Below are 19,355 nucleotides of genomic sequence, written 5' to 3' on the forward strand. Positions count from 1 at the left end.
GTCACCCACACACCCCCTCCCAACAAAGTGTTCAATATGTGCGCTAATGACAGTGTCCCCTTTGACAAAAGGAAATACTCACGCATTTTAGAGCTGCACCAATGTATTCAGAATAGGTCTTGACGAAAGACAGCAGCTTAACAATCTTAATATCTTGATCAAGAGTTACCTGACCTTTCAGCTTTAAAAGTTTTTTGGTGTATGCTTATTTTGACCACACTTTATAGCTTTTCTCAACTCATCTCAACTTAAATAAGTCTTTAAACTGCAGAAATATTTATAAAACATTGTCTGGAACCATGCGAGACTTAAAATACCACAGTAGCAAATCCCCTAGCATGCAGAACTTATTTCATACACAGGAAGAAATATATTTGTTTTTAGGCAGCTTTAATATTTTAGTTTAGCTGAAATACTTGAAGACGTCCAACATAAAACGAATTCTGGATGCAGCTTAACCAACCAGAGCATTAAAGAAAAAAAAAAAAAGGAAAAAAAAAAAAAAAAGAGAAGAGCTATTAGCAACATCTATACCTGAGGCTGTCTAACACTTGCCACATGACTGGCATAGTTGCAGCCAAAACAAAGCTTAACAGGCTCTTAACTGATTCTCACATTTTAACTGTTACTTCTCCATACGCAGCATAACAATCTTTAACATCGTAATATAAAAATGTTCTTCTATATAACTGTATATTTTTCTGGTTCATATGGTGGAAAATGCAAATTTTAATCTATGTGCAGCCCCTACAGTTCCTTAACACAAACTCTTAGCATTTTTTTTCCCAAAGAGTTCATATAATATTTTATATAGTAATTCTTCAAAACTTAATTCAATTTCAGATGCAATCAAAGTGTCCAAAACTTCTGCAAATCATATCCTGAATTTCAAATCTCAAAAGCGAGGAAAAGCATCACATGGGAACTTCATTATAGACAGAAACAGGAATCAACTTTAGTTATAAAGACATCCTGTATATGCTGCCATCTAACACTTCATCATTCACTGATTTTTCAACCTTCCCGCATCAAAATTCATGTGGCCTTATTTTATCCACCCAGCATAACATATCTGTGTACAGACTACAGCAACAACTGTTAAGAACTGCATGAGGTGAATATTTGTAAAAACATTACAGACGATAAAAAGTCTATTTGGAAATCGGCAGCTACACACTGCAGTTTATTCTGCTTTAGGAAGCTGCTAGCTACAACGATAACCACAACTTATTTGTAAGTACAAAWTTGATTTTTTGTGATTATACTGTTAGAGAAAGCATAAGGCAAAAAACAAGACTTGCAAGTAACTAAGCAGCAAATTATTACTTAAATAGGAAGCATCAAATGCTATTAGCTATCCCACATCTTCTCTAGGACTGCATCAAACAATAATTCCTGAAAATTACTAACTCATTAGATAATACCTAGACTTTAATAAACCGATTTTTCTAAAAAATGATCCTATGTCGAGCCTCTTACTCTTCCCCATCTGAAGCAAAACAGCTTTTAGAAAGAAAGCTATGTGCTGATTTAATAAACAAGGTAATTAACTATCTATACGAGATTGTATTACTTAGAATTTTTTCGAAACATAATTAATCAACGGGTGTATTTTTTAATGCCATGTTAATCTGAAGTTCAAATTAAGAATAAAGCATCTTCTGCGATCATATTTAAAGACGCACATTACCAATGCAGAGCCAACAGACTTCAATGGAAACAGCCGTAGTTGCTCAGCTACATCTGTGTAAATCCAGTTTCAAGTTTGGGTGTTAAGTTTAACAAGTGAAATATTAATTTGGTCTAAAAACCAGAAAATTAAGTCCTTATACACAATCAGATTTTTATGCTACAAAATTAAAACACCCAAACATTCCTGCAAAACAGTCTAGCTCTCTTATTTACTGGGCATCTCCATCCTCACACAATCCATTTCTCAAAAAAAAAAAAAAAAAAAAAAAAAAAAAAAAAGGCTGATTAGTAAATCTGAATTACAAAGACACAGGCTGAGCCCTACACAACCTGGTGAGAAAGTTTTTACATATTAGGTAGAGAACAAACTGAAAAATTATATATACCTGGTATTTTTGCAACATTGTAATAAGGATTAAATATAATAAAAATATTTTAAACTAAAATTTATTTGCATTCTTCTGCAGGGAGTTGCTTGGAGGGGTGCTTAGTGCTTGAACGCTGACCTCTGGCTTGGCTTTCATTAACGTACCGAGCTAAACAGCAACTATATGACACAGACCTCTGCTTGAATGATACTGACTGAACGACCATGAAAGCAGCATTTGCCCATACACAACCCCTAACATGCAGGGTATGTGTATCACACAGCTGATACTAAAAAGCAGCCTAATGTCCAATGCACTAAAGCAGCAGASCACCACGAAAGAACTGGCGCCAGCAGATGTCACACAGACAAAAATGCAGTGTATATGGAATAGATTCCTAAGGAATTTGTAGTCCTGATTGGACTATGTTTGCAAAAGCACTATTTCCATCACATAAATTTATAAATGCATCATATTGATGAAATTTTGAAACAAAAGACAATGACTTTTGAAGATTCTTGCGCTTACTACACTGAAACAGCTCCCTGGCAAATTGACTTGATGCACGGCAGTTAATGCTCAATTATCTACAATGAGTATTTTCAACAAAAAGAATAGTGCAAGTAGGAGGATCCACATGTCAAAAATAAATTCATCGTGAAACAAAGAAATGGGGCCTGTAGAAGTGATACCTACCCTGGAAAGTTTTCCCTCACACTGTGATTTGATCTGYGTACGTATCAAAAGTGACAATACAGTGGTCAGTAGTAGTAGTTTCAGTGCAGAAATAAGCTTTCCTAATACTCTTGATCTCAACTTGTTGGGCCTAGGTCCTAGCAATTTGCTGCTTTTTTCTTTTTTATTCCCCCCTACAAAAATGCACAAATGCACACATACCTAGTGACAAAATACACACTAAACAGGGAAAAAATACACACACACACTCACACTATAGGAAATAAAACATTTTATCCAGAAATATTACRAACGGAGTTTCAAAGGCTTTCTCTTATTCAAACAGCAGCATGTGACAGATACAGTCTTTATGCTTTATTCCTTTGAAGTAGGAACTCTGTCGTGAAGAATAAGGAAGGAATGCAATTCTTACTCTAATTTGATTTCGCAGCTGCTCTGCCTCCTGCCGTAACTGTTCCAGCTCACTCATCTTCTTCAATCGGTGTTTCTCACACTACACTGGTGAAGAAAACCTGCCAATGAGAGAGAAGAAAAAATAAGTTTAAATATCACTTTCCCCTTTTTCCTTTTTTTCTATTATTTTTTAGCTCTATACATATATTGATTCTGCCCTTAAAAAGGCTTCCAAATAAATATTCCCTTCAGTAGACTGTCTACAAAATTTAGCAAGATCTAAGTTATTTATATTCCTGGCTTACCACAAAAAGTATGGCCAATTTGAGTATATTTTGAATACTGAAGCAACTGTCAACAGGAACACCTGCCGTATTTTATTTTATATATATGTGTGTGTGTGTGTATATATATATATATATATATTTATTTATATATATATATATACACACACACACACACACACACACACACACACACATATATATCAGCAAATGCATCTGTAGCACCATTAGCCACCTCCAACTTATAAGAACATCAGATTTCACCCCAAGGTGGCAACACAGAGCAAAAACTGCAATGCTTGCCTTAAGCATTTAACTTTAAGCTCAACAGTGTTATGACACAACCATCTTTGTACAAGACATCCAGAGAATGCTTCTGTTTCATTAAAGGTGGAAAGCTTTAATCTTAGACCAGAGATGAAACAGTAAGTTTCCTACAGTATCCGTATTTTCTTTGAGCAAGTCACAACGATTGCATTTTGAAAGTACCCACAGAGTAAGAAGGGATAGCAAAGATGAAAACATCCATAAAAGCATCTTCATGGTGGTGCAGCCTGCAGCAGCCTAAAGCTGTTCTTGTCTGAACAAGGACTCAATGTAATCTCAATAAAAAGGTCAACAAATAGCAAGAGTCTTCATTATTTGTTGAATAGTTTTCTCAGAGCAGTTTTCCTTTATCCTTAATAGAACAGTGCAGTCAAGTAACAGTACAGAGACCTTTCAACTCTATTCACCCATCTCTAGCTTTCAATATCCTCCCAGCTAAAGTAAAACGAACCAGCATCTTGTTCAAGAACAAGCCAGGCGCTTGCTTGTTCTATCATGAAAAATGCAAACACATCAGGAACATTTGTATTTTTTCTTCTCTTACATCATCTAAAAACTCCAAAACACTTCCGGCTTATAGAAGAAGAAATTAAAAAAATGAAAATTAAGAGAAGAAAGGAAAGTAGTGGGGAGAAGAAGCTATTAAAATATATGCTAAATATTCAGTTTAAACATGAGAGCCAATACAGCAATGTCCACCCAATTTAGTCCACCAAAACCAGTCAAAAAATAGGAGGAAAAACGACTACAGAGGTGTCTGTTGTAGATCTCTAGGCAAATCCCTCTATTTGGTCCAGCTATCAGTTCTTTGCACTTCAGCATTGACATTTTCCAAAAGACAGATTCTGGAAGGTTTTTTTCTGTCTATAAAGAGCAACATTTTACAAAGATGTTAGAGTGAAAGCTTTTGATTCAAAATAATTTACTAGAAAGATATTCACCTCGGACTGTCTTACAGCTCACGTTAAGTGAGAGCTATGAAACTTCCTGCTATTCAAGAAGGGCTCCCCACCACCACCAAGCCTGGATCTCCACGCTTTTATCATACAGCACAAAGTCCATTTAACAACAAAGCCAGAAATGAAAAAAATAAATGGATCAACTCTGAATCAAAATGTGTCATAACTGGCAAGAGCACAATGGTGACTAGATGATCTAACCAGTATTTTCATTATGCATAGGCAAACTATAAAGTTCAGAGTTTAACCTTCCTTAAACCTACAACTCTGTTCAACTACAAAGACATTAATTACAATCCACGAGATATCTCAAGTGACTGCTTTATTTGTCATCAACTTCCTAATTCAGAAGCCCAGACTATTTAATACTGCTTACTGTAAAGTTGGCATAAAAGAAGTAATCAACACTAACGTCCACTGCAAAAATGAAGTATTAAGAACCGTAATCACTTTAGCAGGCAAGCTAATCACATGCCTTTAGAGTCTTTGAAGTTTAATTACAATTTTAATACACCTGATTGGGATACTAAACCTCTATACCTATACGAAATACAGACCCACTTTCAGTTCTGATAGTTTCAATTGACCCTTTTTAAAAAAAAAATGTTTCCCCTTCTTTCACTCCAGAACCCACACAAAGGTAACAAAGACAAAACAACAGATTCCAATGTACGTAACAAGCAAGCCAAGATGCCTGCCAAAGCTGCAGCAGTCTTGTAYGCTATTTTCAGCAGTGGATATAAAGATTCTTAATAGAAAAGCTGGTATGTTTCTAATCTTCAGAGCAGGAAAGTCAGCTTCTGCCCTACAATGTGCCATGTACTTCAGTGAAAAGTAACCCTGAAGCAGAAAATAAATTGTCATTAAAAAAAAAGTGATGTAACTATTACCTGGAAGCATGCATTGCTGTCACAAGTAGTTACAGTCAGGGTAGCTTTCTTCTGGTAGGCAGAACTGTGAGCCTACTAGAAAACAACTGTGACATGATACTGGCACTAATACTGATGGCTTTTCTGCACTTCAGCCATAAAGTCAGTGTTAGCAACATTATTAATATCAGTATTATTCCTCATTAATGCCATTTCTGTGTGAGCCAGCTGTACCAGCAGCTAAACAGCTGTTAAGTTTTAACAGCTTTAAATTGTGTTAAACCTGTACAAGTTTCTGCATAGACATAACCCAGCTTCAAAAACCTCCCCATCCACCTATCCTTGTTTTAAAAATCAATTTCTAAACAAATTAAAGGACAATGAGTAACCCCCTGATCTTCAAGTAACCTTTCGGAAGATCACTGCTTTGACTAATTAAGTCCTAGCAGTTTCACTATAGTTTAAAATTCACAAGGTCATTACAGGGTTTCTACTCAGCAGAAATGCATCAATGTTTCAAGTTCAATCTATATCTGAATGAATACAACAGCTTCTAAATCCTGACAGGATTCTACAAAGTATTCCAGATTATTCTTAAACTCAATTATTCCAGTTTTAAGTATTAAAACATATTCCCAGTTTGCAGTAGCTGAACAGCGAACTTAAGCTATATATAACCACAACGATACTACAGCAATCAGAGTGCACAGCTTAACTATCAAACTGAAGTGGGTCCCAAATTTCGTTCTCCTCGCTTTATGAGGTTCTCGCTACAACCACTCGTATGTTCAAACGACCACCCACCATAAATTGGGCCAGATACATCCACTTGAGACTTAATAGAAATAAATAAATAAATAGAAATTTAAAAAAAAAGACATCATGCACTACTGGAAGATGTCCACAGGAAATTAAAGAGGTTGAAAGGGTAAGGAGTAGACTATCATGGACTGGTTTCCTGATACACAATAACTCAGCAAGTAGTGCATCCTAACTACTGTCAAACTACAGCAAGAACCTTTTACTGAGTGCCATGATCTTGACAGCAATGCAGAAGATAAGCCCATGCACGGGCTTTATGCGCTCAGGTAGAGCTCTGTCAGCTATTTTAATGCTTCTGATGCTACAGTGAGGCAATTAAACAAGAGAAAAAGAGAGGAAGCCATAGCTAAGGAGTTGCATGTGTAGACCATCATCAGGATCAGATTTACTTCTTGTAATATTGCTTCTAAGCAGACCAGTGAAGTGACCAGTGAACCCTGGCAAGAACACAGGACCGAGATGACTGGCAGTACTGGTAAATCAGAGGCAGCATCCTATGAACCTTCATCAGTGTGGAGGAGCATGTTATCACCACAACCTTGAAGTGTGCCTTTTCCAAACGCTACCAGTCAGTTAAAAACAACTTGGTTTGTCAGATTAATTGTTGGGACTGCAAAGAGCACGGGTTATCTCTACAACAAATCTCACACAACAAATTACTTGAAATTTCACTTGGATTCAACTCTGATCTGCACGAGGGTTATAGAGAACACATGCCTATTCTTTTCCCCTTCCAAGAAGATCAAAACACTGGCAATAAGGAGCATTTCTCCACAGCCTGGAAAACTCTTCGTTACAACCATGTGGACTTCTGCTTGCACCCAGTTCTACAACACTCGGAATTCAGATGCACGCACAAGGCAGGCATGTGCTCCCATGCCACTATGAGTAATAAAGAAGTCTGCATTCCTCTTGTCATCTCAGGAGACAGAAGGTAAAATAAAATATTTAAAAGATAAACCAGTCAGAGAAGTAAGTACTTAGATGGAGGGGAAGAAAAAATTACCTTACCCTAAGTGCAGAGTATCAACACAACCTGCCTTTCAACAGTTGCAGTAGAAATCCTTAGAGAAAAGCTAGATGCCTCTCCTCAAACGCATTTCACGATGTGCATGATGTATGATTAATAGTATCATCTGCAACAGCAAAGAGGCCTTGAGGTAAAGGGCAACAGGAAGTGGAAGAACTTTATTAATAATATTGATAGCTAGAGGGTGCACTACCGCAAAATATCCAGGCAATTAAGAAATGGGGTCAAGGACACAACATGCTTCCCATTAGAGGCCAACAGCATAGGGAGCTAGTTGTGAGTAATAACTGTTGTGTAACCAAGAAGGGCCATCTTTGCCCTCATAACAGCAATGTCATTTACAGGCTGAACTGTACCTCAATGTAATTTTTCTCAGCAGATTTTTACTCAAGTGAATTTACTGATAGCAAAGTAAATGGCTTCCTGAGGGAAAATAATTAGCTAACATTCTGCAGTATATTTAGTGTCAAGAAAGCCACTGGCCAGCTCAAGTGCTTCACAGATAATTATCCCTTACACTACTCCTGATTCACTAGTTGCTAACAGCCTAATTCTTCATTATATGGGAAGGTAGTGGCAAATTACCATAGGTTCTTGTCTCAAAAGTTACTTTCTCTGTAATACCAAGACATTTTGAGTGGCACACCACTCTTTCTTTTGCTCTGAACTTAATGTTCAAGAAGCTCACTACAAACAGGGTTGAGGAATCATCAAGTCCAGAACCTCTAAGGTAATCTGCCCTGAAGCACAAGAGGACAGTGTCCACACATGTTGGGTGGCAGAGATTTTGTATGCCAAAAAGGGAACTCCTGACTACCCTTAACAGTGAAACGGAAAGCTGAGGGGGAACACACAAAGAGCAGACTCAGCCCTGGAAAGCCAGGAAATGGGCTGATCTTTGGCAGATTGCTTGAAACAGAACAGTCAGACACATAATGATAGGAACCTTACGTTCTAAGAAGTACAGCTATTTCTGGTCCAGAAAAGATTTCTTAACATCTTAGTTTGTAAACYGTAATTTAGTTTCTTTTTTAAAAGAAAGAAAGAAAGAAAGAAAAAAGTGTTTTCACTTGCCACAGCAAGCCAAGCTTATTCCCACATAACAGCTCCGTACAGACAGGAGAAAAAACTAACACACTAGAGAAGGGTAAATACACCCCTCCCCACAAGAAGGCGTTGCTATTTCTGTACCTGCTATAGACACTAACAAGACTGCAAGAAAACATTCTGTCTGACTGAATTCTTAAAAGCTATCCATTAAAAGATATTTAGGCAATAACTTTATTTTACATAAAAAAACAGTCTTGAGAATTCATATAAGTGATTACCAAACATATCAGCTCTAAGTTTTTAAACTCATGAAATAAGATCTCATATGCAATAAACACATCGGAGCAGAAAGACAGACATGAGGTTTCACATAGCTTTCATGTGATCATCCCCACAAGTGATCACACAGGTGGCTAAACATAAGGAATGCTAACTATAGCACTTAACTAAATATAGGAAAAAGACACCAAGAGATACTCCAGATCTTTTTTAAGTGAGCTATATTGGTAACTCGCTTACACAAACTCTGGCTTCAGTCCAGCTAACCATTATATGTTGAAGTTGCTTGTGTAAAGTTATCTGCTTGTTTTCAGAAAACTGATGACAGTGAGTGCGTGTTTTGCTGTCTAAACAGTGGTAGAAGATGGGGTTCCTGCTACAACGCTGAACCCTTGCAGCATAAACAGAAAAATAGTTTATAGGTTCTAATGTGCCAAAGAGAACAACAAAACAGTTCCTCATTCAGTGAGACTTGGGCAGATTTGCCCACTCATTTGTGTCTCCCCAAAGCCATGAACAGAGAAGAAAACAGTATGAGGCTATTTTGCAATAGTCTGAATGGATTTGACATATTCAAGAACAGATTCAAACTATCTAACTTTGACACAATGGCCAAATGTGTCTTTACTTATGTAAAGTAAAATCTCTTAAAAAAAAGTCTGCTTAAAAGCTATTTAACATAAATGCATCAATGTTGTACTGCAGTTGCATATCTTCACGTACAAAAAGAAAAAAGGAGTACTTTGCTGGAAATTTTATGTACCATATTTACTGTGGTACGATTAAGGACAACACACAAACTCAATGAGGAAAATCACATACTTAATTACTTTTTTTCTACACTGTATCTTAACCTGAAGTTGTCTCCCCCTTTGTTTCTCAAAGGCTGTATCTCCTACTCAAGTTTCCAAAAACTCTGTGCTCTGAGTGGTAGCAGTATTATATCACTAAGCAAAGATGACAGAGCAAAGAGCTTTCATACAGATCAACTAATACAGTTACCAAATCCAGACAAAGGTGTAAGTTCAAATAACACTACATAAAGGCCAGAACTGTGCGCACACGTGTCTTTCTCTCATCCTACAAACTCTCCCAGTGCATATTTTTCCTTATATCCCTAACACTTTTTTGAGAGGTGCCACTTCACATTAGTTGCAGAGTAACATCTTAGACATTTCACTAAAGCAGAAAGTGATTAATTAACAAGTCACCATTTAGAAAACGAGCCTGAAATCCTAACCTGAATCTTTTCCTTAGGATTTAGATCTTACATTATGAGTTTGTGACTTCCAATACTTTATTACTCYGATTTCAAAGCCCCGAACACGAGTTCTCCAGCATGTAACAAGCCTCCAGCTTGCCCAAGAACATAACAGGAAGCGAGCCTGGGTGCGACCTGGCTCTCTGAGGTCACCGCTATTGTTGCACTTCTGCACATTTTGGAAGTGTTTTAAAGYGATATGTCTCCATTGCAGCTAGGGTACAAAAACAGGAAATAATCAACCAACGCCTCTCAAGAGGACGGGTATTAGCAGAACGTATATAAGTATCCATTTCTCTAACCGATACGTATACAGAATTTTAAGGACTCGCTGAAGGTACATGCACAAGATTTAAAGCATGGCTAGAAAGGACAGATTGCAAAAGAGACCRATGAGCAAACAGAAGTTAGCGGGATATGAATATAGTGTTGCTTCTTCATGTGCCAGCTCCTGCATGCTCTGTGCACTTACATCACCAGTACCACCCCACCCACTAACTAGCTGGAAGAGGTAGTTTTAAATCAACAATATTGCTCTCTCCCTCCTCCCTCAAAACACTTTGGACCCCTACATTTCATACATGACTTTTTACACATGTAAATACAGAGTTACTTGCTTGCAATTTTAATATAACATTGAAACAAAGCCTGCCAAAAAAAGATGTTTGCATTTACTGTAGTAACTACTCAGAGGTGCTAACAGAAGAAATTTGAGTCAGATAAACGTAAATATCTGAATTCACTTCACTACTGAAAGTATCCATCTCTAGTGAACCTAGCAGAGCAGAGAAAACGGTGCTCTAACGCGTCTCGAAGCAGTGCTGTGGCATTTTGAACTCAATGCCATTTTAACAGCACAGCTGGCACTGCGCACGCCCGGCTTGCAAATGAGAAACCAAATCCACACACTGATCAGCTCTAACAGATTACACCACCCATCTCCACATTTGATCACTGGTTTGGTTAATGTTTCCATGGAAGACAAATAGAGTGACAAATACTAAAATTGTAAGAGCAGTCACAAAATAGCCAGAGGAAATTGCAGTTGAGAAATTAGAGTGAAGTAATTCCTATTAAGTTTCTCCTTAAAAAATTATCAGGGACTTAGTAAGACTTTTACCCTTCCCTCATATAGTACATTGACAGTTTACTGGGCTGATATCTTAAGCCCATATGAGTTTTTTTCTAAAATTCAACTTAGAATGCAAACCAAGTGCATTCATAGAACGTGCACAGGAAGTCCCTACTCCTCTTTGCCAACACACCCCAGATTCTAGAAAGAGATTTAAAAAAGTATTAAACAAAGCTAAAAGAAAGCATAGAAAGGAATTTAAGGAAGTCACCAACACTTTATAGTCCAAAAGAGCCGTTCTCACATCTTGTATTTGTTACCTCCATTCCCAGGCCAAAACTTCTCAGTACGTAAGCAAAAATTTACTYTTAATTACACTCCCTGCAAACAAAACTTTGTGATATTCAATTTATGTTGCCTTTCATGTCAATGCCTTTTCATTCTCCAGTGAACACTTGGTTCACAGACCACAGGATACTCCATTACTGAACAAATACTGGTTCTGCAATACAGAACGCCTAAGTGGCGAGAAAGACCTTGACACAAAAACATACAACCTCAAGAAACAAGACAGAGATGATATCAGTATAATTTTTTTCCTAGGGGATGGACAGATAGACAAACACACAGAACAAGCCACAGAACAGTATTATTTGCATCTTCAAATACTCAGCTATGCCTAGAAGTTATTCTAGTAGGTTTTGCTATCCATAGTGCGCTGCATGCAAACTGACGATCTGAAGCCATTTTTAAAGACCATTTAAATCTGACTCTRAACCAGACCGATTTGTTAAGGGGCTAGTACTTTGGTATTTACTGAAGTGGCACAGTACACTTGAGCTCTGAAGGATCAGGCAAAATGCTGTGGGACCAACCAAAATGTTGTACACAGAAAAGCTCATCTGGAGCCTACATGCAGCAAAGATTACTTAAACAGCCTCCTGTTTTCTAAGTATGAGCAGGCTTCACAATATGCACAAAATGCAACATGTTAACAACATTTTAAGGGTAAAGTCAGGAGAGGGCGAGAAGAAACACATTAAGAGAAACTAATACTGTCTACAGAACAAGCGTTTCAAATCTATGAGCGAGAAGACTGTTCACTCGACCGAAATAATTTCTGGCTGACAGGTTTTTAGAGGTTTTGTTTTGTTTTTTTGAAGTAGAGCATTCTGACACACTCCAAAACCACAAAGCCCAGCAGTACCAGTTACACATACACATTGCTTCCTTTCAAATCTATCAGCTAACTTGGAAAAAAGATGCATCTGATCTATACGTAGTCTTCGGCACCCTTCCCTCCTCCTCACCATTCAGCACCACACACACACTCCCATGGTACCGAAGTTACAGCGAGGCATTATGCAGCTCACATAATTATGCAGCTGTAACATTTAGCATACAGCTGTACTCTTTCACAACAAAACAAGGGGATATAAACATTTGGGTTTTGTACAACACTGATTATCCAAAGATCAGATAAAGCTATTGCCCTCAGGTCTAGTTTTAATTCTGCTTTTGGTTCACAATATGTTTTTGGTCAATTATTTGAGATTCTCGGCCACATAATTTTTTAAGTGCTCTCCCAGACTAGACTTGAAGCTACTTAAGTAGATTTTTCTTTCTTTTTTTTCTTTTCTTTTTTTTCCTTCTAAGAGATATGTATTACTTCAGGCTTTTAAAATCTATTTTAAAACCACAGCTTTAGAGAGAGCCACCGAATGATTAGAAAACCTACACCAGAAAGTGAAAATCCTGTTTAAGTGCTGGTTTTGACCTCTACTGACGAAAGTACAGGATTAAGAATACGCAGACTGTACAACTACTTCAGGTAGTCATTTGTGATGAAGCATGATTTGCTACATTGAAAATATCCTCTTCAGAATTATTTTAATGCTTCTCATGTATTATTGCATTTTTTCAAAAGGTCATTTACTACAAAAAAAAGAAACAATGCCAAATACTTAAGCAATACGCTATGTTAAGCAAGACGCTATCATCTGTTCTTGCACATCTTTTGCTTTTAAAATTTGGGATACATATACTCCCATTTTCTGAGTTTTCTTCACCACTTGTGACTAGAAAAAATAGTACAAAATGCTAAATATTCTTGAATGTCTGGTTTCAGAAGCTGAGCACAAAGCAAAATGCTATCTGACTCAATGCAAAAGCAAACATTAGCACTACCAATGAAACCCTCAAGCAATTTAACTGTTTGCTTAGGACCTTGCCCTTTTAGCTGTGAGATTTACTACTAAGGTCTATAATTCAAGGCCACAACATTTCTGTAGAAACTGAGAACAAAAAATTGCTCAAGCTTCAGAATTAACACCGCTAGGAGAAAAACTCAGTTTTCTTTCTTCATCTCTTCCCTTTTTTAAAAAATGCATGTTTTTGCTCTCGATGCCCATCTCTGCATCTGTAGCAAACTATGATAGATGAGCAAAAACCTGCTTTAACGGCTTCCTGTCTCCACCTACCCGACCTTCCCCAATTAGCTGCTTTTCAGTAAAGTCTGAGGAACAGCAATGAAGAGTAGACAGAGTTGTATATTCAACTGCAGTGTTCTTACTTTGAAATATATTTATCCTGCTGCGATTAAAAAAAAAAAAATCCTACTCCCATTCTTGGGCTGCTTCTTAAGAGTTTCCCTTTTTCCTGTCACATTATCTTAGAGACCAATATTTTGTTTGTAGGACAAAACAATACAACTACAGCACTAGTTTTACTTCCCGGACACTTCATTCTGCATATTTTGGATTTTTTTTTTTTTTATTTAGACACCATATATCCAAGCTACTAAAAGAATCTAGAAAGAGCAACAACAATGGAGAAGTTTCTTGCCTAATAAGTATTACTCCACAAAGGTATAAAAATAAAATAAGGCGTTTAATAACAATAGTTCATATAATTCTCCTCAAATGCAAACATAAAAAGGTATATATACATATATAAAATATATGTGTGTGTGTAACTATTTTTAGGAAATCTTAAGTTTTTCACAAATTCATTTTAAACAAAACCCAGAAACAAGGAAAAAACTTAAGTGCATTAGTAAATTAGTCAAGAATAAAGTGAACATTGGAATAATAGAAGACATAGAAGGACAACAGAAGACTCAATTTATAAAATTTWGTTTTAACACTGTATACAAAGTCAACACTCTTAAAAAAAATCAGAAGCTTCAAAACTATGCTGGCAAACATGAAACCGTAAGATTCCAGATAAGTTAATTCCATTCTAATTCTTCAATATAAAAYGCAACAACACTGCCATGTGCACTGCTGCTTCTCCTCTAGCACTTCTGCGGATCCAATATCCCTGCTACATCCTCACTACCTTTCCAAAGGTAGAAAAGCAGTACTAACATCACTCACAGTTCCTTCAAATTGTAGAGCATCTAGATCCAATGTCTTCTTGGAAACGTTACCATGCTGTTTGCTGAACCCTGCCTATTTCTCCGGATGTTGAAAGTGCCACAAAACTTGATTAACTCTGCTACTTCCTTTCCTTCCCCCACCAAAAGGTACRTATAAAGGAGTCCAGTTCACACTCTAGCATGGCAGTACAAGATAAATACATTTGCTTACACCTAGTTTGTAATTTTGGAAACATTTTAAAAATAAAACAAGTCTATCTAAAACTTAACATAGCATACTTTTTTTTTTTTTTAGTACTCTGACATTACATTGCACTGTCAAATCTTAAAGTCAAATAATCAAAACTGATTAAAGTCACCAGAGGCTCTAAAATTACTGAGTGTTAAATCAGATTTTGACAAGAGTAGCACTTACATATGCAATTTGAATATTTCTTTCAGCTTATTAATGATTAAGTTCAATCTAAATCAAGAATTGAAATAAGGGAAAAATTATGTTTTCCAATCTTAGCATAAAGTAAGTTTATGTGAACAAACAYTTAAAGCATTCAGTCAGGAGACAGAAAAATACTGCCTCATTTCAACTATAATTTTAACAAAATCAACTTTAAATACTAAATGTGTTATAACAATATTATGTACTAGTATAAAAATCTTTAGTTTTAACGTAAGACTTTAAACTGCATACAAATATCACATAAATTATATTCTAATTTCCAATTAGAAAATGACATTAATATAATTTACATTAGGAATAACTGCTGATGTAAAAAAAGAAAAAAGAAAAAAGAGAGCGAGAGAGCGAGAGAGAGATACAGGGCACCAGAATTTTATATAAAAATTAACCCAAGAAGAATCAAATTATCAAATTATCCTGAAACTGCTTAGGCACTCTGTGCAAGTTAACTCAAATCCAGAAGTAGTACTGACAAAGCAGGTGAACATGACTTTATTGCTTCTGGCCCTCAAGATGTTCAAATGCTCAGAGATCTCCAAAAAGGCTTCCACAACTCTCAAAATACTCCCCAAAGGAATAAACTCTAGGATTCTTTGCCAGTCAGGTCCATGCGACTGTTTCAGTACCAACAGCCACAGGACACGTCCTCTAATCCATGTGTGGTAATTACAGATTCTTAGGGCAGTAATAYAGTAAACACAATTTGCTTGGAGGGAACCCTTGCACACAGACTAGAAAACTGAATGCTCATCACTTGAGTTAAGTATACTACGAAAATGTCCAAGCATTGGACTCAAGATGTCCACCAGTTCCCGCCATTTATTGTGATGGGCTTATTTGCTCTTTTCAAAGACAGCAAAGACCCACAGTCGGTCATCAAGAGTGGCTCCAAGATCTTCAATCTCTTAAGAAAGAAGTTCAACCCCAGGACTGATTGGATGATTTGGTTTTGTTCCTCATTTTAAATCTTACAAATTAATTTAGATCTTAACATTACTCAGCTCTTAATACTGTTTCAGAACAGTACTATTCACAATGACTCAAACATTTGGCTTATGCTGAAGGTCCATATGATTAATAGTTGTCCAAAATCCAACAAAAGGAAGAAGGGAAAAGTACAGCTTCTGCAAATTGGCAAAACCAGTTAGCCTCCAAATAACTGATTTTATTTAATAGCTTTAACTTGAAAGCTCTTTTTGCTCTATATTATAGTAAGGGCACTTCTTTCTCTCCTCTCCTTTCTAACTTAAGTCTTTTCATGTGGAAATAAACTGGAAGAGTTGTAGCATTTGAACCAGAACTTGTTTTACAGTATGTCAGCATTTCACATACTTTTGGAAGCATAAGGGAAGTGAAACCAGTAATCTCTCTTCATTGAACAATACAACTATTTGTTATTTCACATCTATCCATATTATTTAATTCTGTTCTTTATAAACCTTCAGCCCAATCCTCAATCTTCTCCGTGTGATGCTTCTCCATATTTAACTATTGTGATTCATAGTATCAGTACATCAAGTATCATAACAGGCATCCAAGCTGGCATCTATTCAAAACACTAAGTTCATCTCTTGGTCTTTTCCTTCAGACTCTCTGCAAAGATAGACTGCTTCACTGTTTACACACATTAACACAAGCCAAGAGTGAARTGTTTGTGTGTTTTGTTTTTTGTTTTGTTTTGTTTTTTTTAAAGTTGCACCCCTATGAAGCTCTCTGCCCTAGTATCAATATCAGACCACAATCTTAAGGAAATAGCAAACGTTTATGTTTTTCATGATCATTTGGCTTAGTGCTGTTTAGCATCTTTCACATAAATTCTATTACAAAACACTGAGTTGCAAAATAAAGATGTCTCATACAAAAATATAATAATAACTAAATTTAATTTACAGTTAAGATGAAGTGATAGGTCTGTGACTCATTAGCAGAAAGAAAAATTTTGATGGAACTTAACAAATTTTTATTAATAATATTATACATGCTTTCCAAAGAACAAGTTCTACATACTCAAAAATTGCATCAATCAGTGCATCAATATTCTCAGACAGTAATAAATAAAACCCAAATCTCTGCGTCATCATTGTCCCTCTCAAAGTATCTATGTTCCATGATCATGTATTACGTATCAAGCCCAGATTTTGGATTTCTTACTAGACTCTTTAAAGCRACTCCTAAGATTAGAAACAATAAATCAAATGACTCTGTCTTTAGCAACACACAGTCTTAATTTATGATTCCAGCAGAGAAGACAGTAACTGAGGAAGATTTAAAATACACTGCGTATTACGTATTTTATTTCTTACTTCACCTTCAAGATCTTACACTCATAAATTTGGTGACCTTTTTAAAAGTTGCATAACATTCTAGGAAAAAACTATGCTTAGTTCACAGTCAAAAATATTCTTGAAAGGTTTTCTAACGAGGTTTTTAGGAGTGCCACGTTTTTCCTTACAAACTGTTTGGGAACCTAGAATACTTGGAAAAATTAAGTGCTAGATACATTATTACTCAACTAAAGAACATGAAGACATAGTGAAAACTTTCATTACCCAACATAAACATAGCAGATTACATTTGCAGCCAACAGTCTTCTACTTAACACTTAAATGACCTGAGCACTCAATCAAGACCAATTTTCCAAGCACTCATTTAATGATATCAATTCACAGAATACAGAAAAAGGCTTCCCTGTAACCTGAAGCCCAAGTTYTCATGATTTAATGGAAAAAAAATATTTATTATTATATTGTTTTTATTCTCAAAATATTTATACTTTAACTCATCTACATTATTCATTTTACAGTTTTTTCTTAGCCCCTTCTTCCAACATAGATCAAGCTATCCTATGGCAGCACAGGTTAACTTCACTGCAATCTATCTATATGATCATGCAAAAGAATCACAAACATCATAGAAAAAGCTTAAGAGCACCATCCCATTAAAAGACTTTCAGTTTTAAGGGTTGTCAGATGGTTTGTTTCATTTTAATTTGTTGATACAGATACGATCTTCATTAAAGYTCCTTCACAGTTTCCCAACTTTAACCAATAGTTCTAATATATCTGTCACTTTATCTGATTAAATACTATCTTTTTGGATCACTTTCAGTACTAATAGTAGAAATCAGAGTGTAGACTTCCGAAGGTCTCCCCGGCACACTCATGTAACTTTGCAGGCACATGCCTCCAGATTATTTCCACTGTTACCCCAACAGTCACCTACTCCCAAAAGGACTACCAAAATCTCTGGATTTTCTATTTATATTCAGTGAAGTATACCACATTCTGGAGAATGTATTTACTGCAGGAGCATCTGATGTGCAAGTGAAGCAAGGAAACCCCTATGAACCAGAATGAATCTGTGCTGACAAGCAGCAGAGGAGGAAAAACACCCAGCTACAATAGGGGAACCATTTTTCACAGAGAAATTGCTCTGAACAAGATATTAAGCACAGAAAAGACTGAACTAAAACATAGAACTCTACTGGATATAAGAAAATCCTTGACTCAGAAGACTGTTTTTATCTCTCCTAATACTTTTACAGTGAACTTGCAGAGGCTTAGTTACCTGTCTTTTCCCTCTAGACTCCCTGACACCCTTTTCCCTTCTTTCCTAATACTTCCTATACCTCCCAGAAGAGGAGAGCCACTATTCTTACTATCCGTTCAAGAACGGATCATATAAATAATCAAATTAAGTTCTACACATTTTTCCCCTTCAACTCATATTTAGGTTTGAMGCCTACTGCGTTCCCATTTCAGAAACAAAAATAAGCCTGATAGTCTAAAAATTCATCCATTTTCCAACCTAAAATAATCAGCCTAATAAAAAACATGTCTATCCTCAAACTCCATATAATTAGCCCAAGATAAGCAGCTTATTTATGATTAGTTCATGTAATATTACAGCATAAACTAATCTCGTTGACTATGAGATATATGCAATTCACGCTTTTCGGTATTTTTGATGAGGACAAAAGGTAAAAAATTTGTGCTGGATAACCTCGGTGACGAGCACCAACAGTAGCAGCAGCTTTTGTTAAAAAGAGAGAAACAGAGGCAGAAAGCAACAGCGTACCTGCGAAACACACCACAAAAAGCATCTAATGACTTTGCACTTTTCCTGAAGACCACAAGCACCTTCAGATTTATCCTTGCCGAAATGCGCACAGGCGCACACGGGTGCAATTTACTGAGGAAGTTTTCGGTGAGACAAGGAAAGATTTTTTTTTTTTTTTTTTTTTTTTTGAGCCTTACCCTAGGTGTTGGCTGCCCCCGGCCCTGCGAACGCGCCTCCCCAACCCCAGGCCCTGCCCCGCTCGCAGAGGCCCGGCGCCGCTTTCTAGCTCTTTCCCGGACTCACCGTCGCGGACAGGCCCGGCCGCGGGGGAGCCAACGCCCTTCCCGCCGGCGGCGGC

The 19,355-nt window shown here is 36.7% G+C and overlaps 1 protein-coding gene across 1 annotated transcript in view; it reads right to left on the reverse strand.

The window, feature by feature from the left end:
- Positions 1–19,355, reverse strand: part of GNB4 (G protein subunit beta 4) — a 32,221-nt gene extending 12,866 nt beyond the window's left edge. The window contains exons 1-2 of the mRNA XM_085301216.1: positions 19,301–19,355; positions 3,169–3,268 (exon numbers count right to left, since the gene is read on the reverse strand). Coding sequence (XP_085157342.1) covers positions 3,169–3,225 — 57 coding nt within the window. The 5' untranslated portion in view covers positions 3,226–3,268; positions 19,301–19,355. The remainder of the gene's footprint in view (positions 1–3,168; positions 3,269–19,300) is intronic.

Source organism: Rhea americana, unplaced genomic scaffold (assembly GCF_003343005.1).
Source record: "Rhea americana isolate MKP2758 unplaced genomic scaffold, rheAme1 scaffold_174, whole genome shotgun sequence".
NCBI lineage: Eukaryota > Metazoa > Chordata > Aves > Rheiformes > Rheidae > Rhea > Rhea americana.